This window comes from Stenella coeruleoalba, assembly GCF_951394435.1.
Source record: "Stenella coeruleoalba genome assembly, chromosome: 15".
Lineage (NCBI taxonomy): Eukaryota > Metazoa > Chordata > Mammalia > Artiodactyla > Delphinidae > Stenella > Stenella coeruleoalba.
In genome coordinates, this window is record NC_137161.1 from 43,422,212 (window position 1) to 43,446,549 (window position 24,338).

General features: G+C 55.3%; 1 protein-coding gene across 3 annotated transcripts; it reads right to left on the bottom strand.

The window, feature by feature from the left end:
• Positions 1–1,800: 1,800 nt before the first annotated feature.
• Positions 1,801–22,094, bottom strand: ENTPD6 (ectonucleoside triphosphate diphosphohydrolase 6). Of its 3 annotated transcripts, XM_079945940.1 has the most exons (15): positions 21,950–22,094; positions 20,678–20,812; positions 17,223–17,546; positions 15,531–15,607; positions 13,141–13,284; positions 12,137–12,212; positions 10,903–10,938; positions 10,100–10,188; positions 8,839–8,918; positions 8,125–8,189; positions 6,446–6,547; positions 4,236–4,376; positions 3,308–3,364; positions 2,822–2,934; positions 1,801–2,717 (listed from the first exon to the last, which is right to left on the bottom strand). In XM_079945940.1, exons 3-15 carry the CDS (start codon positions 17,512–17,514, stop codon positions 2,619–2,621), a joined length of 1,371 nt encoding a protein of 456 aa, XP_079802066.1. In that variant the 5' UTR covers positions 17,515–17,546; positions 20,678–20,812; positions 21,950–22,094; the 3' UTR covers positions 1,801–2,618. The 3 variants fall into 3 exon arrangements, with proteins under 3 accessions (XP_079802066.1, XP_079802067.1, XP_079802065.1); XM_079945941.1 differs by lacking the exon at positions 3,308–3,364; XM_079945939.1 differs by having other exon boundaries at positions 2,595–2,934.
• Between the last annotated feature and the right edge of the window lie 2,244 nt (positions 22,095–24,338).

Here is a 24,338-nt window from a genome sequence, read left to right on the forward strand (position 1 = left end):
TCCGTTTATATCACCCCTAAGACTCGTCCATCTCCTCCAGGAGGGCAGGGAAGATAGACCCCAACTCCACACAACACCCCCTCAGAACTGGACCCCAGAAGTCCAGGCTGGGTCTCCCAGTGGGACGCCTCAGTGAGTCACCTAAGACACAGAGCTCCCGGCACATTTTCTATTTTCTCAAGATACTTAACCCCATGAAGACAAAGGGGAAGTAGGTTGAACTATTCTGAGTATCGAGAGGGTACATTTCATATAGGGAGTAAAAATCAGTTTAATTCCATTATTTTCTAATTTATGTTGATCCGAGCCTCTCCACCATCATTCAGCTCAAGCTGCAATTTAATTTAGATTTTAAATTCCTTATTAAAATCCCCTCTAAGAAGCACCCTAAGACAAAATAAAGCACGTTCCTGCAGTTGGGTCCGCAATGTCAGGCCAGCTCACACACACGGGTGTGGGAGTGCAAACATCTGGACACCGCGGGGTTGTCCTCCAGACGGGGCAGCTGTTCTGAGTGAGGGCGGGAAGGTGGGGTGCGGGAAACACGGGCAGGGCGTGTGGGCGGGAGCCTCTTCATGCATATGCATCACTCACGTGTTGGGATGTGCACGTGTGGCTATTTTTAAAAAACAAGAGCCTACTTCATTATCACAAAGACACTCAGCGAATGACTTGCATATTCTGCTCAGCTCAAAACATTCCATGACTTATTTGGGAATCTCTCGGGAAAAGTCCAGTTGTTTATCTTTTTCAGATGTGAGATCACCAACCTATAAACAGACCAAATCAATTTTCACTTCTGCCTTCATGCATTTTTGATTCCTTGCCTCTGGAGTCCATTAAGTATCTAAACTGTAAGGTATCATGGAAGGAAGGGGCTGGGAGGCCCACCAAGGCAGGGGTACTGGGTGGAGGGGAGCTGGTTTTCATGTCCTTGTCAAGTGGAGCCTGGAGCTTTAGTGCTGACGTGGCTAAGCATCTTCCTGCTCTGTCTTTTCCTGCTGTGTCGCATGCAGACCTCTGCCCCCTACCCCAGTATTGACACTTCAGGCAAACCACCGGGCAGAGGACAGCTGGCTCCAGTTTCCAGTGTTTGCATCCTGGTGGCCTCCCTCCAGCCCTCTAGGGTTGTGATTGTGGCGACGCCCCAACCCAGACTGGGTCAGGACACGCAGGAGGGGGTGGGGACTCCCCACGTGGCTGTCCTGCAGGCTTAGCGCTTCTCAGGTTGTACACTTGCATCCCTCTCCTGGGCCTGCCCACTCCAGGGTCAGGGATCCATGTCCACAGGCCTAACACGTGGGCTTATTCAGCAGTCACGTCACTCTGGACCCGCTGCAGCCCTGGGAGGGGTCTGTCCAGTCTTTGTCCGGCCCGTGATCCCCTTCCGACTGTCCCGGATTAAAGCCAGATCCTTGCTGAACACACTGCAACCTGGAGCTCGGCGCTCGCTCCAGACCCCACGGCCGCCGGAGGTGATGAGCCCAGATCCTCACCCGGCAGTGCCACGAGTCACAGTCGAGGGGGCTCTGCCCGGCCAGACCCCAGAACAGCCTGGGCCTCCACAGGGCCAGTCCCGGACAGGGGACGCCAGGAGGGCCCGACAGGGGCTTCTGTGTGTCCGTCTGCTGTTGTCTCCCCAAGATGTACAGACAGGATTTAATCCTGCCATCACATGTCACCCACTTGGGCAGGTTTTTGTTTAAACTTTGGTGAACAGGGACCTCAGGTGCCTGACACCCGGGGTGGAGGGACACGGCTGGTGCTCACCGAGAGGAATCAGAGGAGCAGAAACCCTGGAAAACCCTTTATTTCAAGTGGAACACACGAGGTTCAGCTTATTCCGTGAATAGTGCATATGCCACAGGAACGGCTGCGGGCCTGGGACACAGCATCCCGTGCACAGCTCAGCCAGCATCCTGCGAGCCTGCGGGGACGGGCCGTGAGAGGGTGCATCTGGGGCTCCAGCCCGACTGACACCGCTGGGCTGCAAATGGCTCAGGGCAGCGATACATCCACTGGGCTCAGAACACAGCTGCTACACGAGCACGCAGCACCACACAGACATCACTCACTCACAGACACAGATATCTCACAGCAGCTCACGCTCACGTTTAGACCGCTTCGAGAAGCCAGGGCACACGGGCCACAAAGAGGCATTTCCTCCAGCCCCTCTTTCCAGTCTCAGCGCCAACCCGCCAGCTAACCCTGAGCCACCCGAGGACCCAAGGAAGCAGCTTCTGGATGACGTCACAGTCTACACCCACGGAGGAGACGCCTGGCCCACCAGCCCAGGGGGCTCCCGCTGGGGGCAGTGGGACAAAACAAGACTCCTGTCACCGGACGTGTGTCACAGCCGCCCCAGCCCTGCGATGGGACGGTGGGGACAGCGGCTGTGCCACCCTGGCCTCAGCCTGTGCCCCTTACCCTGTCTGGTCACTGGCCACCGGGAAACAAGTCCTGGGCCGTGTTCCAGCACGTCCAGGGGCCGGTCTGTGAGGTCACGGGGAGGAGGGTCTCAGCCTGTGCCATGACCCCCTCCCCGCACACTGGGGGTCCCAAAGGGGCCTGTTCTCGCAGAGACAGTGCTTCTACGGGGATGGCTGGCAGCTGGGCTGCTACAAGGCGGGGCTCTTCTGTCGGCTCAGGGAGTCGATGTAATGAAAAGTGGCCCCCAGAGCCCAGCTGGTCTCCACGTTGTCAATCTTCCGGGTCAACTTGAAAAGACAAGGGGCGGGGGGGTGGAAGGGAGCACGTGCGTGTGAAAGGCGGGCACGTGCTCGCGACGGGTGGGGGCTGGGGGCACCGGGGGAGTCCCCACCTTCAGCACTTTGTCCCCCGGGAAGCCGAGTCCGTGGAGCAGCGAGCTGACGTAGGTGAGATCCAGGCACAGGAAGGGGCTGCGCGGCAGCTGGGTCTCCGCCGTCCGGCACACTGAGGGGAAAAGGGCTCCTGGGTGGGGGAACGTGGAGGGGGGGCGGTGGACCCTGTGGTGCAGGGGTCCCTGGCAATTGTGAATCTGCTGGGACGCTTTGGGGAGTTGAGGTCACCTGAGTCACAGAGAAAGAGTCAGAAAAAGTGAAATCAAGGGAGTCTGTTCCTCACAACACTGGGACTAGAAACGCCTGCCTCCACTGCCCAGGCCACACAGGGCGCGGTGGGCCTGCGGTCTGAGCTAGCTCAGCGGCCCCTACACACTCTCACACCCCCGAAGGCTCGTCCGGTCGACAGTCAGGGGCCGACCAGGAGCTCTGGGGCCAGCGTCTGCCTCATGCCTGGGCCAGCGTCCTGCCTCCAGGCCACTCACCGTACTTGGCCGCAGTCTCAAAGTCTCCGACCACAAGGCTGCCTCCCTTCTCTGCATCTGTGGAGGAAACGGGGCACCCAGTCTGCACCAGCACCGTGGAGGCGAGACAGCACTGAGGTCCCTGGGCCTGCGCCTGGGGTACCCTGGGGGTGGGGGGTCAGATGCAGGTGGCCGCACGTCTGGGCATCGGCGTGCAGACGACGGTGCCCTGGCTCCAGCTACAGGGAACCTGCAGACCAGCCGGCCGAGGGGTAGCTGCTGGGGTGCCCCAGAGGGAGGGGCCTGGGCCTAGGTGAGGGGTGAGAGGTCACCTTCCGCCTGGACCGGCTGGCTGCCATTCACACTGGGTCCGAGAGTGTAGCCCAGTGGGGCCCAGCGAGCCGGAACCTGACAGCTTCGGTCTCTCCAGGGCGGCTTTCTGTGGACATTAACGTTCTCACCCTTGCCACGGGCAACACGTTCTAATATCCTCAATCTATTTCATCAAAACACATGTCGGGTCACGACCCACTGAAGTGACCTCACAACCCTCTGGAGGGTTTCCAGTTGGTCTGACCAGCACCGGTCCCAGACTCACGATACCGTCTTCTGTCCTGACGGCATCGCAGGCTGGGGAGGGGTCAGGGTGATACCCCCAGGCTCCTGAGGGCGATCTGAGGGGTGGGCTGAGTCCTCCTGCTGGCCTGGGTGCCAGTGGCTGACGGTTTGAGAATCACACGGCGAAAGGAGAATAAACCGACAGCGAGGAAGCCTCCCTGCACTGAGCGGCTCAGAGAACTGACTTATTTATAAAAAGGGGGACTATTACTCTCTACTCAGTGACACGTCCCCCGCCCTCCATTTCTATCACCCTGATGTGACTGACGGGCCCTCCACCCGGGGACCCACACCCAAGTCCCTGCACAGCCCAACCGAGCCCCACCCTTACCTATGAGGCCCACATTTGCGGCAAGGTCATAATAGTAGGAAAAGGCATAAAAATCCACGTCCTTCACTTCCTCCGTCCTGTGCACTTTGTTTCGGAGGATCTCGGACACTCGGCGGGCGCACAGCTGGTAGAGGCTCCCCGCTGGAGCGAAGGGAGAGCAGACTCAGCGGTCAGTGGGCTCTGGGCGCCTGACCACATAGCCCAGGGTGACTGCGACCTGGGGGTGCTCACCAGCAACTTTTCAGGGGCCACGTGCTGCGGCCAGCTCAAGGGGAGAAACTGTGAGCATGAAAGGTGGCCCGAGAGAGTGTGGCCCGACCCTGAAGGTCACGCGCCTCCAGCTGGGCGCCTGCAGCTGCCGTGACGCAGCCCAGTGGGTCCACCCCACGCTCACCCTGCCAGCCCTGTGCTGAGCTCGAGTGTGCACTGTCCCACCCCATCTCACCAGCCGCCTGGGTGGGGCCTGCACCTCCCTGCTGTCACAGATGAGGAAGCTGGGGCCTACAGGCAGCGTGCCAAGCTCACAGGGCTGGTCACTGACTCCTTGCTCAGAAGGAGAGCGACAACACAAGACTGAGTCAGTGGACATGGATGCCCACAGCCCACACCTGGACCCAGGTCTGAGCTTGCCCCAGCCCTGCTCCACGTCTGACGGCAGCTCCATTTAGCTCTCCCAGGGCCCTGGGAGCTGCGCCCTTGCACTTGGGACCTCATCTCCCTGCACTCTCCCTCGTCTGACCCGTCACACCACCTCTTCCATGTTCCTTAAACATAGCAGCTGCCTCTGGTCCTTTGCATGTGCTGCTCCCTCGGCTTGGCACTCACTTCCCATTTCTTCATGTCTTGTCTCAGGTATCAACCCATAAGGCCTTCCCTGGTCGTCTTTAGACCGCGATCCCCCCTGGTACCCACAGCCCCCTTCCGTTTATCACTGGATAGTAAGGAACGTGCATTTGTTCTCTACCCTGGGTTCCTGGCACAGAGGTTGTAAAGCCTTGTAGGACCCTGAGTGGTGAGAGTGAGAGAGACGTTCTGTGATTCATAATAAGCCCCTTTCAGTCCACCTGGGTTGTGCTAACGAGGTGACTCCGGGTGGGTCCTGATGGCTTCAGGATGGGAGCTGGTGATTAGAGGGCTGAAACCTTCAGCCCCACCCCCAAGGGAGTGGGCAGGGGGCTGGGGATTGAGTCAGTCACCAGCAGCCACTGAGTTCATCAGTCCCTCTGCCATGAGCCTTGTAGAAACCCTACACAATGGGGCTCGGAGAGCTTCCGGGTTGGAGACACATGGAGGTGCTGCTCCCAGGGAGAGGATGCTCCCAAGGAGAGGGGGTTGCTCCCGGGAAGGGGGCTCCCGGGAAGAGGGGGGCTCCCGGGGAGAGGGGGGCTCCGGGCGCCCTCCTGACACGCCTGCCCTGTGCCTCTCTCCCATTTCACTGTTGCTCAGCTGTGTCCTTGATAAGAAACCAGTGATAGGAACCTGTTCCCTGAGTTCTGTGAGTGCTTCCAGCAAATTATCAAATTTGAGGAGGAGGCCGTGGGAACCCCTGATTTGTCGCCGGTCGGTCGGAAGAATGGGAGGCCCAGCACTTGCAAAGGTCGGGGAGGGCCTCATCTGATGGGGGCTGCACTGACTCCGGAAGTCAGTGTCGGAACGAAGTGAATCGCAGGACACCCGCCGCTGCCAGAGAACTGGCCGCTGTGGGAAAACCCCCACACGTTTGGCGTCAGAAGTGCTGTGAGTAGCGACAGCCCTGTCACCAGAGGCAAACCTCACGCCCACGGGCCCAGCTTGGACACAATGTTTCAGCATCTCTTTTAGAAGAAACTCAGAGCACAGAGCCACGGGACCCTGTGGGTGAGACAGGCCTGGGGCTCTGTGGCCTCTCCCGCCCTCGCTGGAGCACAGGCGGCGCGTGTGGGAGGAGAAGCCATTTCCCACAGAGCTGCCAGGCCCGCAGCCACACCTGGCTGTCTGCTCGAAGCCGAGGGACGTCCAGATCCTCCCTCACTGGAGGCTTGCTGGGAAATCGGGTCCCTGGAAGAGCGGCGGACAAGGGAGCCCTGTGCAGGGACCCCGCAGGAGCTGGGGATTCCAGAACCATAGCCGGCTTGCGGGCAAGTACACACTTCTGCTTCTCTGAGGTGTCCGGAGGGAAGGGGCTGCCGTCGACCCTCACGAGCCACCCACGGAGGATAAACGTGCCGTACCTGCCTCCTGTCCTGACACCCTGTACGTTACTTCAGCGTGCTCCCACTCTCCTCGAAAACCGGGAGACAAACAAGGGCTGACCAACTCTGCTCCATCCTCAGCTGAAACAGAAAGAGACAGAGTCGGATAAAGAGCACCGACCGTGGTGGGGTGAGGGCAGGCCTGGAGCTGAGACGGGGCCCGCTGAGGGGAGGCCGACAGCACCGAGGGCTTGGGAGGGTCAAGGGAACACGCTTCCTTTTTGCCGCGGGATGGACTTGCGGAAGCGTCCTGAGTCAGCTTCGGGAGGCGGAAGCCCAGCAGAGCCACTCCCAGCTCACGGCCACAGAGGGGCTTCGGGGTTCCAGGCGACGCTCATGACGACCCCAGTGGCTCCCCGTGGGGCAGCCTCCAGGGCCCCAGGACGCCAGCCCTCGGGGACACGCCTCCTGGCGTCCTGCCGAATGGGTCCCTGTGCCTGCCTGATTCTGGCCTGGGCCCGCCTGCACCAGCGGAACGTGCAGGACACAAGGCCGTGGGACTTCAGGAGGCTTTCCTTCCTCTGAGCCGCCAGGGAGAAGTGCAGGCTGCTCTGCGGGGTAGGGGCCAGACACGCGCCCAAAATGCCACCTCACAGGACCCTAGGGACCCCAGCAAAGGGACCTCCGAGTGGATGCCTGTGCAATCCTGAGATAAGACGACTGCTGTTTGCAGCTACTCAGGGCGGTGGGTGGTCTGCTGAGTGACAACGACTCACACGGCGGGAGACGCCTCCCTAGGGCAGCGAGGGGTCTGCACCCCTTCTGGCGGCTGTCACAGCCCCACGTGAAGACACACGGCTCCCCGCCGCTCTGCCGGGTTGGGGTGCAGGAGGGACAGGACCCTGAGGCCGGCACAGACGGGCAGGTGGGTGCCTGCCGTCCTCCACTGGCTAACAAGTGTTTTCTGGCCCAAAGTGTGGTCGTGGGTGTTTCTGAGACGTGGACGCGTTTTTGGTTTGCAAAAAAGGGGCCACTGTTACGAGGTTAAACAGCAGGATGTGCGTGGAAAACAATTCCAGTGGAACATTCCCGCTCTGTCAGAACAGCCAGGCCCTGGAAGAGGCAGCGGAAGTGCTGGGCCGGGGGTGCGCGTGGCCGAGAACATGCTTGGGCTTGCGCACGTCTGACCGAGGCCTTCGAGGGGACAGGCCGAGGCGGCCTCAGAGCAGGGCCCCCGCTCGCCTCGGGCATGTGGTCCCCTGAATGTCCCAGGGGCTCGAGCGCCCGCCAGCAACGCCTGGCTTGTCCCAAGCCAAGCACGTCAGGGCAGGATGGCGCAGAGAGGGCCTGGGAACAGACACAGGCTTCGTCCCCAAATGCCACGTCTGGAGGAAGGCAGAGCCCGCTCCAAGTCCCCTCGAGAGCAGAAGAACACAGGGGACATTCTCAGGAGCCAGAACCTCCCCTGAAGCCCCCGTCGGAGCCCCCCCACCGTGCACCCAGTGGTAAATCCTTACAAACAAGCCAACTCCGTTCACACCCAGTTCCTTGGGTTCCTAAGAACCCCCTGCAACTCGGTGATCCAGAAACCGCTTCACTAGCATCTTTCTTTAAAAGTAACTGAGAAGGTCTTCAGGGGCCCACCAACGAGGGCTGGGGGGGGGACCCTCTGGGGATCCCGAGTCCTGCTGGCCGGGAGGGCTCTGAACCCCACTCACCAGGCTTTCCCTCCTCGCCGCCTAGAACCGCCAGCCGCGCCGACATCAAGCCGAGCCCCAGGTAGCTGCGGAGAGAGAACCCAGGTGAGCGGAGGCCTCCCTCAACTCCGCCTGCAGCACGTTCGCCAGCCTGGATCCAAAATGTGGGGGGAAGGAGGAAACCAGGGGCAAGGCAGCAGCTTCCTGCTTCTTGCAGGAGCTCCCTCAGTGGGGCTCAGGGCATCCAGCGCCTCAGCTCGACAGCGAAGGCTCTTACTTGGTGGGAGCTCGTCCAGGAGCTGTGGACACCAGCGAGGGCGACACACAGGTCCCCAGCTTTATGGTGTGGACGGGCCTCACGGAAAGAACCTATTAAAGGCGCCATGTGGCGAAAAAGACGGCCCAGAAACTTCCTGCACCATCTGTGGACTCTTCCCCACTTTCCCAAAAACCTTTTCCAAGGCAGAAGAGAATAAGTACAAAAGAAGAAATGTAATCTTACTACAGGTGAATTAAAAAAGGAAGAGGAGGATTAAGAAGAGGAAGAAAGAAGGAAGGAGGGAGGGAGGGAGAGGCTGCAGGGGGGTCCGCAGCAGGGATTTTGGGACCAAGTCTATGGCCCAGCACCCTGGTCGCTTCCCAGGCGGGAGGCGGAGGCTGGGGAAGGCCTGCAGTGCTAAGCTGAGCCACATGCCTGGACAGTGGACCTCTCCACGCTCAGTCCTGAAAACAAACCTGTAGGAGTAGAGCCTGTAGGTCCTATTAAACATCTGGAGGGACGTGAGGAAGCCGGGCGGGGAGGTCTGAAGGGTGCCCTGGGGAAGAACACAAGGGTTAAAGCACCTTTCCTGCTGGCCTTTATAAAAAATTGTCCCCCACTCCCTCAATTCATTTGAAAGAACAGGGATATTCACGGATGTATTCAATTAAATTAGCCTTTCATCAAATCACATGCTGTGAAACAGCTTGGAGCAAGCAGTGAAACACTTTGTCTTTCCTCTTTTTTTTTTTTTTCCCCCCGGCTGCACCAAGAGGCCTGTGGGATCCTAGTTCCCCGACCAGGGACTGAACCCACACCCCTTCCAGTAGAAGCGTGGAGTCTTAACCACTGGACTGCCAGGGAAGTCCCATGTCTTTCCTCCCTGTGAGTAACATTTACCCATTCTGGGAAATACGGCCCAACCAGAAGAGTTATGCGTAAATTTAAGGCTATTCCATTAATGCTAAGTTTTATATTTATTTATTTATTTATTTGGCCATGCCACGCAGCATGCGGGATCTTAGTTCCCCAACCAGGCATCGAATCCATGCCCCCTGCACTGGAAGCGCAGAGTTTTAACCACTGGACCGCCAGGGGAGTCCCAAGGCTCTTCCATTAAAACTAAAAATAATAGTAATAATTTAAAAAGTGGCAGATGAGGAAAGTGCTTTTTAAAAACAGCACGCAGTCTCAACTGGAAACGTTTTCGTGTCGCTTAGAACAGCGGTCCCCAGCCTTTTTGGCACCAGGGACTGGTTTCGTGGAAGACAAGTTTCCCACGGACAGGGAGACGGTTCAGGCAGTAATGCGAGCGATGGGGGGGCGGCAGATGAAGCTTCGCTTGCTGCCCGCCGCTCACCTCCTGCTGTGAAGCCCGGTCCTACCAGTCCGCAGCCTGGGGGTTGGGGACCCCTGCCTTAGAACATCCATCCTGAAAAGGCCTGAGGCTCTGTCCCATCTGAGTCAGACTCCGGCCCCTCCCTGGAAGCCCTTGCGGGGGGTTGGGGAAGAACCCACCCCACACCCTCTGCCCCAAGGTCTCCAGGTAGTATCTAGTTTATCACCCTGCTGAAGACCAGATTCCTATTTTCTTTTTTCCAGGCAGAGTTAAAATCAAACTAAGAAGCATTCGCTGCGGGTGATCTGACCCTCAGGAGAGAAGCTGAGTGCACAGACCTCCCCCGGGGCTGAGGCTCCCCCACGGGGCAGGTGGCCTTGGGGGCGGCGGCGGGTTACCTCGAATCTCGGGAGGAAGGTGATCTGGGTGGACCCTCCGCCCAGGTCCAGCATGCCCACGCTGCTCCTCCCGGGGGTCTTCAGACTGCCTGCAGCACCGAGAGTAAAATCCACACAGCAATGCCCGTTAGTAAACAGAACAGCAGAAAAGGGGAGGTTAGACGCCAGGCCCTTCCGTGGAAAGAGAACAAGACAGACAGAAGCTGTGGCCACTTGAAAATGTCCATGTGCATTTGGGGGGCGTGAAGGACAGCTGCCCCGGTGGTGGCTTTCATCTGAACGAAGGACAACCTGTGCTCCTGGGGCCTGGGCTCCTGATCTGTCACCTGACATGGCTCCCCATCCCCGGGGCGGCAACTCCTACAGGAAACTTCCTGCTTTCTCATCCATCTGTCAGACACACTGGTCTTGTCCATAATTACAACAAAGGGACAAAAATCCGCATCCTGAGAGTAATCTAAGAAAAATGACTGTTCCCTGTTCTACCTACAGCAGGACTTCAATTATAAGGTGATCAGCATTCGCGTCACGTCCAATATTGACTAGTGTGACTCAGGGCTTCTCTCAGGAATGAGGACGGTGGCCAGGGGACGCCGCCGTGGGAGCAGAGGCAGAGCTGAGCCTTTGGAGAAGGACCCCCTGCATCTCCAGCATTTGCATCTGCAAGCTCGGTGGCTGCCCCACCCATCCCAACACCCGACTTCGGGTCAGCAACCCGAAGGGTTATTTTAGAGTGGAAATGAGGCCCCTGCTCTAAAGACCTGTGTCTGTGAACTGCTGGCTTTATGATGAAGGGAACCCACCTGTTAGGAAGTTCACGGTGATCCACGCGGAAACACCTGCAAGAGAGGGTCACAAACAGCATCTGAATCACCTGAGATGCTGTAAACAGCAATGGGAACTCATGACAGCTTTCCGATTTCAGGAGCACAGGGAGGCCACTTCCTCACTACTCTCAGCCTGCAGATCAGGTACAGACACGGGCATCACTCATAGAACCATCCAGCTGCTTCTGGCAGCCTGCTCTAGAGACACCACCTAAAAATCAGCGTGCTCAGCCAACTGTCACATCTCTTGGTCACACTCTTTAGCAACTGCCTCTTTCTGGAAGAGGTGGGATGAGAAACAAATGTTCCCTTTCCCTCCACCCAAACAAACTCTGAAGGTCACGTTTAAAGTCAGGGGCTGGTAAGGAACCTTATGAAGTGACTCTCCCTTAGAATTAATGCAACAGCAACATTTTAACGCATCAGCAACTGGGGATTCTCTCTAAATGTTCTTAAAACAGAAAAGGTGGGATTTCCCTGGTGGCGCAGTGGTGAAGAATCCGCCTGCCAATGCAGGGGACACAGGTTCGAGCCCTGGTCCGGGAAGATTCCACATGCTGTGGAGTAACTAAGCCCATGCGCCACAACTACTGAGCCTGCACTATAGAGCCCATGCGCCACAACTACTGAGCCTGCACTATAGAGCCCGTGCGCCACAACTACTGAGCCTGCACTATAGAACCCGTGAGCCACAACTACTGAGCCTGCACTATAGAGCCCGTGTGCCAAAACTACTGAGCCTGTGCTCTAGAGCCCGTGAGCCACTACTACTGAGCCTGCACACCACAACTGCTGAAGCCTGTGCGCCTAGAGCCCATGCTCCACAAGAGAAGCCACTGCAGTGAGAAGCCCGCGCACTGCAACGAAGAGTAGCCCCCGCTCACTGCAACTAGAGAAAGCCCACACGCAGCAAAGAAGACCCAACACAGCCAAATGAATTAATTAATTAAAAAATAAATCAGAAAAGATGATTTGTTTTCAGAAATGTGATATATGCCAGGCTTGGAGCCAGTCACGAGGAGAATGTCTCTATCACTGGCCCCAAGAATACAGTGCTCTGAGACGGTCAGACTGCGGACCGGGGTGGGACCGGCACTTTGGTGTCTGTGCCTTCAACCAGGGAAGGCTCCCAGCGCAATGCTGACAGCAGCCCCGCATGCAGCCCGCCTCGAGGGGCAGCCTCATGGCACATGGAGCTTCTGGCGACTACCTTCGTCCGTCCCGTTCATGATGGAAACACAGTCGTCCCCTACGAGGAACGGCGACGCCTCAAACACTTCTTTCACCTAAATGTAAAGAGAGACAAGCCTTTATCGTTTAGAATCTAAACTCACAGTCCCAATCACTGCCCTGCTTTAGGACAGGACACGAGGGGTGGGAAGCCCCACAAGGCAGATCCCAGCCCTGGGCCGCCACGTGGCCTGGTGGGCATGTTCCTGGGAGAGGACCTGGCACAGGGGAAGCGAAAGCGGTGAGCAACTGTGTTTGGCTTTATTTCCTTCTCCTTTTTTTTTTTTTTTTTTAGCAATTATTGATACATAGAAACTTCAGTACGTCTGCACTTGTGTCCCACAATCCAACTCGAGCATGTGAAGGTATTCAGTAGTTTTTATAAGGGACCTTGACAAACCTGCAACCATCTGTCATTTAGCAGCTAACAGGTTCAGAAACAGTGTGGAGGAGGACTACTTTGCTGAGAACACTTTCCCTGATTCCTGATGGTAAGAACCCTGCAAGCACATGTCAAAGACAGGCTCCAGAGCTGCCTGCAGGGAGGTGCAGGGCTTGCGCAGACACAAAGGGGCCTCCTCAGCAGTCACATCTGAACATCAGACCAAGAGCGGAGCCTGCACTTCCCACGAGGATGGCTGGCTTGAGCCGAAATGTCAAGAATTCAGGTCCCACGGCCTTAGACACTCGGCAAGTTCTTGGATGGAAGGAAGCCCTTCAAAAACACAATATATTTTTAACACCAACTTGTTCTTTTTATAAAACAGATTCATTCTAGAAAACATGAATAGCTTTAAACATCCTGAGAAAGAAAGCATCATTCAGCCACAACCCCTCCACCGAAGGCGACACTGCTAACATTTCGACATGCTTCCCTCCTTGGGGAGCTTCTCGGTGGCCTGTCTGCCTGCTTGGACACGGGCTGATGTTCCATGTTTTCAGTTATCTCAAGTCACCCGCCCCGGGGTAACTGGATGAGCTCACCTTTTGCAGTAACTTCTGAGCCTTTTCTCCTGGTAACAGACGCAAACCAGCTGTGGCCTTGAGGACCAAGGGGGTGGCCTTCCAGAATTCAAAGGGTATGTCCTGTTTAGCAATGTCCAGTAACTCCTGAATTCCCGGGGTGCTCTGTGAACATGGTGGGTAGAGCAGGGTTTGCACTCAGCGTGCAGGGGTCACAGGTGCTCCCCACCCTTTTGGTTTTATTAATTTATCAACGTATTTTTTCTAATTTTCCAAATCAGCAGAGACAGCGACTCAAGTGGTGCAGGCAGGAGCGTGGGGCGGACCCTCGGCAGCGGAGCGGGCCAGGGTTCTACACGCCTGGCAGCCGGAACCCCGCCAGCCCTGCCACCAGCCCCAAGCAGCCTCAGACGAGCTGCGACGCCCCTGGACACCATGAGTGAATTCTGGGGTCCCTCACGGCACTAAAACCCATGAAGAGCTACACCGAGGAATCACTTCACCTGCCGGAATGCTGAGCTCTCCATGCTGGACCAGGGCCGTGGGGGGCGGGCTGGGCAGGGCAGGGGACGACTGCCGTGAAGCCTCACCAGGCGTGTGGAGGGTACGATGCTGGGGGGGTGGTTAGCAATGCCTGTGGGGGACACGTGTGCCTCTCACTCAGAAACCCCCCAAGAGTTCACCCAGGCGACGCCCTGGCATGTGAGGGGAACGAAGTGCACATGAGATGACACAGAGCAGCCTTTCCCAAACCGTGAGGAGCGAAGGGTGGCGGGGGTCACCTACAGGCCCTCCGGAGGGGCTGGCTCTCCAAGTGCAACGTGCACACGCATGGCAGGACAGAGCACTCTACTTCCTGACGGGGCACAGTCTCCAAGGCACACTGCTCAGCCCCGGGAGCAAAGCGCATACAGCGTGAACGTGCTCCACTGTGTGTGTAAATAGAGGGGACGGGAACACAGGACAGCGCGAAACCAGGGACACTGTCCTCCTGGAGGAAGTGGGAGGGGTCTGCTGGGAAGCTGTACCAGTCACCCCACATGAATGTGTGCTGCCTGCCTGAACGAGTAAGACTTAAAAAGCCCCATGAGGGGCTTCCCTGGGGGTGCAGTGGTTGGGAATCCGCCTGCCAAGGCAGGGGCCACGGGTTCAAGCCCTGATCCGGAAGGATCCCACATGCCGCAGAGCCACAACTACTGAGCCTGTGTTCTAGAGCCCGCACGCCACAACTACTGAGCCCACGCGTCACAACTACTGAAGCCCGTGTGCCTAGAGCCTGTGCTCTGCAACGAGAAGCCACCGCAACGAGAAGGCCACACACCGCAACGAAGAGTAGCCCCCTCTCTCTGCAACTAGAGAAAGCGTACGTGCAGCAATGAAGACCCAATGCAGCCAAAAATAAATAGATAGATAGATAAATAAATTTATAAAAATACATAAAAAGCCCCATGAGTTTATTCCAAGATATATCATTTAATCAGGTTTAACCTCTAGAGTCACTCATTTCGATTTGTTTTCAATTTGTTTCTTAACCAAGTTACAGGAAAGCAAGGCCGTGACCTCACTGTCTGGGATCAGGATGCATCTGTGGCAAGAATGCTGCGTCAGCTTCTGATAAGACGTGCTGGGGCCAAAGGAACTGACAGCTGCATGAGGGGCTGCTTTCGGGAGCCCCCTGGAACACAGGTGCCCTGTGTTCGTGCAGCTCAGAAGTGTAAACGCCACCAACTTACCAAAGTCACCATTTGACGGTTCAGCTAAATTTCTTTTACACACTTATTTGGTTCTGTGGATTTTGCATAATACATTTTTTTGACTTTAATTTTTTTAGTGAACATTTGTCATCTTCAATCAGAGAAACCGAAACAAAAAAAAGTTAAACTTTCAAATAATGCTTTTTCTAAGTTTGTAGCATCTGTGCTTTTAAATCACACCGTAACTTCTGGGCGGCATGCGGGCCAGCTGGGGGATATATGTGGTGTGTGTGTGTGGTGTATATGTATGTGTGTACTGTGCACGTGTGGTGTGGTGTGTATGTGGCGTGGCTGTGTATATACGTGTGGCTGTGTGTGTGTGTATATGTGTGTGATGTATGTGGTGTATGTGTGTGCGCTCTGTATGTGGTGTGGTGTGTGTGGCTGTGTATGTGGTGTGGTTCTGCGTGTGGTGTTTATGTGTATACGTGTGCAGTGTGTGTGGTGTGGTGTGTAGTGTATGTGGGGTGGTGGTGGGACCTCCCACGGGTGCCAGTGTCCTCCATAGACTGTCCTACGCAGTGAAATGTCCCAGGTCAGCACAGCAGAGACGCTGCTCTGGGAGGACGGCTCTGCATCCGAGAGAAAGAGAGTCACTTTAACAAATCGACAGAAGGCAAATTTGATGAGCAAAGAGAGACGAGAGAACACTGTTACCTTATCAACGTCATCAGCATAAGCAGAAAGACCTGGCTTCAGTGCTTTGAAGGTTTCATGGGTCAAGGTGGGAGTTTCTAAAGGAAAATCATGTTTTAGAACAGGTACAAGTGTGAATACAAACACAGATACGTGAATCTATACAACTACGAGGAGCCACACGTTCCAGGCAGACTTCTGAAAACAGACCTGCATTGTTTCTCATCTAAACTCTGCCTCTTTAGTTTGGCTACACAATGAATATTATACTTAATGTTTTGGCCAGAACTTTTCCTATTTAAAAAAAAAAAAATCAACTTTATTGAGGTATAATTTAAATACCAAAAACTACCCATTTAAAATGTTAAATTTTAACAGAGTTAATTCTTGCTGATTCAACAAATAGAGAAGCAGGGAATTCCCTGGTGGTCCTACGGTTAGGACTCTGTTCTTCCACTCAAGCAGGCATGGTTTGATTCCTGGTTGGGAATTAAGATCCTGCACGCAGCCGCGTGGCCAAAGAACAAACAAACAAAAAAACAGAAAAAAACCCAACGGAGGAGCAGGGCAAATGATTCCAAACTGCAAAGTGAAAATCATTTTCTTAATTCTAGATAGGACGCATTATACATTCTAATACATTCTATTCTATACATTCTATTCTATTCTATTTTTTTAAAAAAGAATATTTCAGCCTTCTTTTTAAAAATTGAGTGTTTTAGATTATTAGGGGCCTGGACTTATGTGCTTACAGCAAGGGAGAGCATTCCCAGGCACACCGAGGCCAAGGGGTGCTGTCCGAATGCAGACACATAGACCAAGGAGGAAAAATCAGCAACAAACTTGCTGTAAGGAGGTCTCTCCAAAGAAAACACGCCGGCTCATGGCTACTGAAGGATTACATGCCAACACACGTTGCCTTAAACTTAGCTTCAAAACCAATTTTGGAGGTAGGTTAAGTCCAGCATATAAATACTTAACCATTATAACAAGTTTAAAAATAGAGCAGATGAAAAGTAGATAAACGTGCCATGAGAGGTTTGAAGAGACCTACTAAAGGCATCTGGAACACCAGTTCAGTTAAACGCCCAGAAGGGTCAGCACCGAAGCAGAGGGGAGGGACCCCAGCTGTGAACACCGACCCATAAGGAGTGGAGGGGGGACTGGGCGGCGCTGGGGGTCTCCCCAGGGGAGAAGCCCGCTGGTGAAGATGCCCAAACTCCACCCTCACTCCTCCTCAGCACCTCCCTGGGAAGCCAGGCCCACAGGCTCTGGTCCCAGCTTTACTCTCACTGAGGCCACTGCCATCTGTCACCCTTGTTGCCCGGCCCCACTGGGCCGTTCCGTGTTGGCCTGGGCTCCAGGTCTCTGCTCATGTACCTGACTTTCCTGGACTCCCCGCTCCCACTGGTCTGAACCTGGGGCTACTTCCTTCCTTAAACTCACCCCTGGCCTAAGTCATGGTCCTAGCCACCCAACCTGCCTGGGACGCTGGGAGGGGACAGGCCACCCCAATGCCTTCTGGGATCTCAGCTGCCCCTAGGTGGTCACCAGATGCCAGTGCAAATGAGGACATCTGGGACTCCTGGGCAATGGCACTGGCGACAGGCTCCCCGGGGAGTCCCAGGCCGGGGGTCCAGCCCACCCTGAGGGCCCACGCTTTGCTGTGTGACGGAGGACAGGGGAGCGCGGCCAGGGCTCACTAGCTGGTACCTCCAGGCTGCCGGCTGAACTGGAAGACGTGCACTCGGGTGCCAGTGCTTCCCGCGTCGAACATGATGCCGTAGAAGACCTCAGGCCCGCGGGCAGCTGTCCCCGGGGGACCGTGGGACTGCTGGCCCCTCCGGGCCCCCGTGGCCACCTCGGGGATGCCGAGGAAGGCCTGGGTGGCGGAGGCCCAGTGCCACTTGATGTAGGCGACGTAGATGAACAGGCACACGAACAGCCCCAGCGGGTACGCCACCTTCGTCACCCTCAGGTTCCCATTGTTTGGTACTTTTCTCATTTCCTTGTCTGCTGAGGACTGTGCCACAGCGGCTGGTGGAATGGGAGGAGAGGCAGGAAAAACCCGTTAGGCTGCGAGGTTCTAGGGCAAGTCAGAAATCCCTGCGCTCAGGGACAAAAAGTTCCTTCAACCAGAACTTTGTCCACAGGTCTGCATTTTTCCTGTGAGTCAGAAGTTTCATTTGATCCTCAGAATGATTCTGGAAGGTGGATCCCCATTTTGCAGAAGAGGAACTGAGGTTCATAGAGACTAGACAACCCGTCCAAGGCTGTCGGTCCTGCAGGTGCTGACCTGGGCCATAGCCCCACAGCCTGAGCATACCCTCTAGGTGCTGGTCCAGGCAAACGGCTCTAAACTCGCTGCTATTGCAGCTCTATTTACAATAGCCCGGAGATGGAAACAATCTAAGTGCCCATCATCGGATGAATGGGTAAAGAAGATGTGGCACATATATACAATGGAATATTACTCAGCCATAAAAAGAAACAAAATTGAGCTATTTGTAATGAGGTGGATAGACCTAGAGTCTGTCATACAGAGTGAAGTAAGTCAGAAAGAGAAAGACAAATACCGTATGCTAACACATATATATGGAATTTAAGAAAAAAAAATGTCATGAAGAACCTAGGGGTAAGACAGGAATAAAGACGCAGACCTACTGGAGAACGGACTTGAGGATATGGGGAGGGGGAAGGGTGAGCTGTGACAGGGCGAGAGAGAGGCATGGACATATACACACTAACAAACGTAGTAAGGTAGATAGCTAGTGGAAAGCAGCCGCATGGCACAGGGATATCTGCTCGGTGCTTTGTGACCGCCTGGAGGGGTGGGATAGGGAGGGTGGGGGGAGGGAGACGCAAGAGGGAAGACATATGGGAACATATGTATATGTATGACTGATTCACTTTGTTATAAAGCAGAAACTAACACACCATTGTAAAGCAATTATACCCCAATAAAGATGTAAAAAAAAAAAAAAAAAGCCACGTGGGCGTGGTGTCCCCAGACCTTTCAAGGTAACAGAGATGTACATGCAGTCCATTCTCTCCACTCTCCCTTTTTCTCCCCTGTTGGTAACTTATATTTAAAGGTTTAAGATCCTGTCCCTTGGGGACTGCAGAGCCACAGACAGATCAGGGAAACGGCTCATTCTCCTGGGAGTTTCACAACAGATACCTCTTGTCATTCATATACATGTTCCTGCCGAGAGGGAAATGATGCCCATGTGCTTTCAAAGCCCAGAGCAAAGGAAATCCACTCAGCGCCCCTATGTTTGGTTCAATGCACCCCAAAATGGAGGCACTTGCTCAGCGGAGGCACTGGGCGGGAACCTGAGACTTCAGAGGACGAGAAGCGAGGTGCCTGGCTCTCGGGGCTCCCCCTACCCTTGGGGACGTCCACCATCTGTCCACCCTGGCTGTCAACGTGGGAGGTGGAGTGGACGTCCAGCGGGAGGGAGACAGGCACGTGCCGGGTGGGAAGCAGGGCGAGTGTCTGTGGACCAGAGCCCTGGGGGTGTGTGGGCCGTGCTCAGGACACAGGGATGGTGGCGGGGGAGAAGGGCTGGAGGACAGCGTAAAGGCCCTCACAGGGGAGGGAGAGCGGGGGCCGGGCCTAGAAGCGTAGGGGGCAGCCTGTGGTGGCCTCACGCCAACCCCAGGCTGTCTGGGGGTAGGAGAGACGGAACAGTGGCCCTTGCGGGGAATCCAGCCCTACAGTCACACCTGGATGCCTGCGGCCCCTGGAGCACTGTCCAAACCTTGGGCCAGCCCTGTGCCCCTGCCAGGGGAGAGGCCCTCCCAGAGGCTCACCATCCAAGCTCGGACGGGGCGGGGGGACAAGACAATGCACCCCTCCCTGAGCACAAGGGGCCTCAGGGAAGGCTCTCTCAGCAGCTCCCTCCCCAAGACTCGCCCTCCCCAGCCCCAGCTCAGGCCTCACTTCACTCTCAGAATAACATCATACCGCTACCCAGGCCTGGCCCCCATCGGCCTCTGTGCTTAGTCTCTACCTCTCTTGGCCCTGCTCAGGTGGGCCGACCTGGTCCTCATCCCTAAGCCTCAGCTGACAAGCTGTCATCCCCACCTTCCCTGACCACCTCCACCCACTATGTGCTCCGTGACTCCCTGCCCCCTCCTGACCAAGCACCACCATTGTCTGTGATGATGATGAGTCTGTGCTGCTACAGCAGTCTGGAACACAGGCCTTTATCTAGGACAGCCTTAAATATTCTGTTTTTTTTTTTTTAAGCATCCTATTTCTTTGGTCCTTTATCCACACCCCTGCAAAACCTACCCAAAATGCTATGCTCACTGCCGCTCTGAAACCTGCAGTCGGAGGCTCCTCCTTTGTGTTCCTTGGTGCTCTCCACTCTCATTCCCTGAGTAAGCTGCATGTGGAGTTGTTCATCTGTGTCTCCCTTCCCTGTGGTGAGATGGTGCCTCTCTGGAAGCAGGGACCAGCCCAGTCATCCTGATCTCCCACCCATGACACAAGGCCAGAGCCCAGCAGCTGCTCAGCCATCGCTTGCTGGTGAAGAAAGCGAGCTGATGACACAGCAATTCACCAAGAGGCACGGATGATGCTTCAGGACCCATGTGATGGCCGTGTGGGATGGGGCAGGAGACAGCAGTGACCAGGTTTTCTACACGTCGAGTTTGAAATGACAGCGGGACATCAGTCAGAAACAGAACTGAGCCTTGTGACAGGTTTGGGGTTGGTGCTTGAGGAAGCCATCCCCAGGCAGCCAGCTCTCACCTGGCAACAGGCCCTGTCAGAGGTCTCCTTTGGTTAGGTTAGAGTAACCCAAAGTTTCCCACTGCTAAGTGATCATTTAACAAAAAAGTATTTCTAGGGAAAGTTCTAAAGCTACTATTTCCAAGGATGATTAGTGAGGACACAAAAACAATACTAACATCTTACAACTCTGAAAGCGTTTTATAAAACCCTTTTACGTAGTCCAATTTTATCATGTCCTATGTTAGTCTAAGAAGCATAACATAGATGATCAGACTAACAGGTAGTATATTAAATTTCGAGGCAAAGGTTGCTCTTCATTAAATTTGTCTACCCATTTAAAAAATACCCCTTTAAATATGCTAGACCCTGTTAGCAGAGGCCCACAGGCTGGCACTTATATACCACACGACATATGACGACTTACTTCCATACAACAGGACCAAGGCCCGGGAATGTCTGTAAACGGTCTTGCCCGGGATCACAGAGCTGGCACGCGGCAAGGCAGAGGAGTTTCTGGCTTCCGTCTCCAAATCACATGTGCTTCATCACTTCACTTTCCCTATTCATATAAGACTACTTCAGACGACCGAAAAACACTCATGTGAAATTACATACACATAATCATTCAAGTTACACACCAAGTTCAGGGTGACATAAACAGAGGCCAAACAGAACATAACCCTGAGGGGGCACAGAGCCAGGGACAGCCTGGCCCACAATCACCTCCAGGGCCCTGAGGCCCGAGCCTAAAAGCCAGTTTCATTCCATGGGGTAAGGTGCTTGTCCAGAGCTAAGGAGGGGCAGATCACATTTCTGTGACACCACTAACACCACAGTGGCCCTCTCCAGAGGATCACCAAGGAAAACAATTTTAGATGAGTTTTGTTCTTTAAAGGAGAGTCTAGAACAAAGCTGTAAGGAAAGGTAAGCCTGGAGGGAATGAGGAGTAGGCTGGGGGGTGGGGCAGGATGTAGGTGCACAAAGGCAAACAGAGGTTTGGCTGAGCTAACCTTGCTCTCACCGGGCTCCTGGGGCGGGGGTGCCTCCCTCTGTCAGGGGGAGACGCGGTCAGAGAGGAGAATCTCGGTGTGGGGCTGTGGCAGTGATGTCCAGACGGGCCCCGCCCCATCCCCCTCCCCCGACTAGCTTTCTAGGAGCTGGGGACGGCAGCTCGGCTCTCAAAATACAAGTTCTATCCCAAGGTTAAAATACCCAAAAACGGCCGTGCGTGCAAATGACTGCCGCACATGCTTAAAACCTATACAAAATTAAAGCACATGAACAAATACTAAGTCTCCTGGTAGGTTTAAACGGGCTTTTCTCCCCTGCCTGTCCTGCCCCTATCGGATCTCCTGAGCCCGGCACAGAGCTGGGAGCGGGTCAGCAGACCCTGGATGAATGAATGAAGACAGCAGTGCTACAGGCTCCCTGGGGGTGGAGACTCCGACTGTCTTGCCCACCCGGTGCCAAAACACCGACCGCGCCCCTCACTGGTCAGCGGAGTCCTGGCTGCCAGTGACCCTGAGGCCGCCTCCAGGCGCTGCCGCTTAAGACCGGGTAGTTGCCAGGCGCTGGGTCTGAGCCCCGGAGGCCCCCGGCCCTGCTCCGCCCCGGCCCTTCTCCAGGGCGCAGCGCACAGTGCCCGAGGGGGCCCACGTGCATAGATATCCCGGGCCCGGCGGAACCCGCCGCTTACCCTGCAGGGCCCTGTGCCCCACCCACGGAGCGAGGTGCCAGTCCCGGGGCAGTGCGCGGGCCGCGGAGATGGTTTCCCCGCGCTCCCGCCCCACCGGCTTCAGCGTGGCCTCCACCCGCGGGCTGCGGGAGGAGGATCTGGAGGCGGGGCCCCGCCCACGTGCACCGCGCGTCAGCCCAGTGCGCAGGCGCGGTGGTGCGTCCCACTGCACAGGCGCCGTGACTCTTCCCGCCCGGGTCCGGTGGCGGATCCCCCTAGCCTAGAGCCTGGCCGGTGTTGTGGGGGAAGCGGGGTCTCGGCCTTGTGGCCCCCGCTCTTGGCCCCGCTTATAGGGTCCCGCGCGGCACGGCGGAGAGGGCCATCGTCGTCCCTGGCCGAGGAGTCAGTCCTGCAGCCTCACAACCTTGACCAGCTGTGGAAATTGTGGTTTTCCTTGGGCTCTCCCCCCGCCCCGCCCACCTAAAGGCTTTCTTTTCCCTTAAGGTAACGCACGATAGAAAATGCCACCACAACAGGACAGGCAGTGCCACCAAGCCCCTCCTGTTCCTGACCCCATTTTCTCGTCTCTTCCCAGAGGCCGCCAAGGTTGCCGGCTCCTGCCTGGGTCGGTCGTCCATGCAGCCCCGTTTACTCAGGGTCCTGCTGGCAGGACGGCCCACGTGTCCCCTCGGTCAATCTCCTCTCCTCACCAGAAGGCAGCCCGACTTCCAGCTTCCCTTGCTGTGGGTGTGTGCACGTGACGGCGTCTGGCCAATGGGGTGTGGGTGTGCCCGTTCGAGGCCTGGCCCTCGGAGAACCTTGGTCTTGAACCCCTCCCCACCCCTCCACGTGGCCTGAGTTTGTTGTTGAGACAGGGACACCTGAGAGAGTGAGTGGGTGCCGACAGGTGGGATGTAGGGACAAAGTACTAGGCCAGGACTGGGCAAGGCGAGTGTGTCATCACTGCCAGCACCTGGTGGGACTCTGGCCTCGTTTATCAGGTTGTTTGGTGAACACTGGCTCTGTTTGGTCAGCTCCACCTTGGGCCCACAGTGCTACCGCTTCCTTATTCTGGGTGACTGAACTTTAGCCCACTCACAAGGAATGAGCCCAAGCCAGTTAAGCTCCCATCAACCTTTACCCTGGCCTCATCTGATGTGAAAACTGGAAGAGTGCTTTTTGGTGATGCAGACGGTTAAAGGTCGAGACCCTCCTCCCCAGCAGATTAAAAACCTCTGGTTCCCATCAGTGTGGATGTGCTTCTCTCCAGCAGTCAGATTCTATTTTTAGCTTTGGTCCCTTTAAGTTTTCCTGTACCCCTTTGGCAGCAACGAGTGCAGTTGTGAATGCCTCTGGGTCGTCCCTCCACCCATCTGCCTGTGTATAAGTTACCCACAATAAACTCCATAATGGCACTATAGAGTTGCCGCTTCATCTTTCAGTCTCAAGGTTCCTTCTCAGGTCGGAGGATGTTATTCAATATCTCCACGACCCAACACAGGCCAAACCGGGAGATTTGGTTGTTCAGGCAGCAGTTAGCCAGCACCGTCCCTTGTTCCACAAGTTTGCTGTCATGAATAATGCTACGGGATCCCGAGGACTGTCTCTATGCACATGTGAAGGTATATCTGTGGGGAAAATGCCTAGAAGAGGAGTTGCTATGGTAAAGGGTACGTCCTTTCCCTTTTTTTCTTTTAAATATTGGATCCATATGGCTAAACTGCTCCTTACATATTGTACTAATTGACATGCCCACAGTAGCGCATAGGAGCATGGGTTTCCGCATTCTTTTGTTTTGAAATCATTGATTGCGGAACTATGATGGCTCTGCTTCAGTCTACCTCACTCACAACATCGCTTTCACAATATTTCACACTTAGAATTTCTAGAATTAGTTTTACTAACATAGGCTTTGCATATGCTATCTGCTGCTTGGAAATCTCTTCCCCCAGGTCTTTCCTTAGTAAAATGCTATGGTCTGAATGTTTGTGTCTCCCCAAGTTTATATGTTCAAATCCTAACCCTCAAGGTGATGGTATGAGGAGGCGGGGCCTCTGGAAGTTGAAAGGCAGTAGTGCCCTCCTAAAAGAGCCCCCAGAGAGATCCCTCACCCCTTCTGGCACGTGAGGTTGCAGTGAGAAGCCAGCCCTCACCAGACCATGAATCCTTGTTTTATATTTCTAAATTCCTCTCATCTTCAATATTTCTTTATTTCTAAATTTTTAAAGTGTATTCTGTTTTTTGTTTTTCTAACTAATTATCTCATTAATTTTCAGCCTTTTTTTTTTTGGCGTCACCGTGCAGCATGCGGGCTCTTAGTTCCCCGACCAGGGATCAAAATGCCCCCTGCAGTAGAAGCGTAGAGTCTTAACCACTGGACCGCCAGGGAAGTCCCTTAGCCTCCTTTTCT

Coding starts and splice junctions, on each gene's coding strand:
- ENTPD6 (XM_079945939.1), bottom strand. CDS start 17,514: ATGAGAAAAGTACCAAACAATGGGAACCTGAGGGTGACGAAGGTGGCG. Junction 8,919..10,099: donor CCTTCCTCCCGAGATTCGAG/GTAACCCGCCGC, acceptor GTTCTTCCCCAG/GGCACCCTTCAGACCTCCCC. Junction 6,548..8,124: donor CGGCGAGGAGGGAAAGCCTG/GTGAGTGGGGTT, acceptor TTTCTGTTTCAG/CTGAGGATGGAGCAGAGTTG.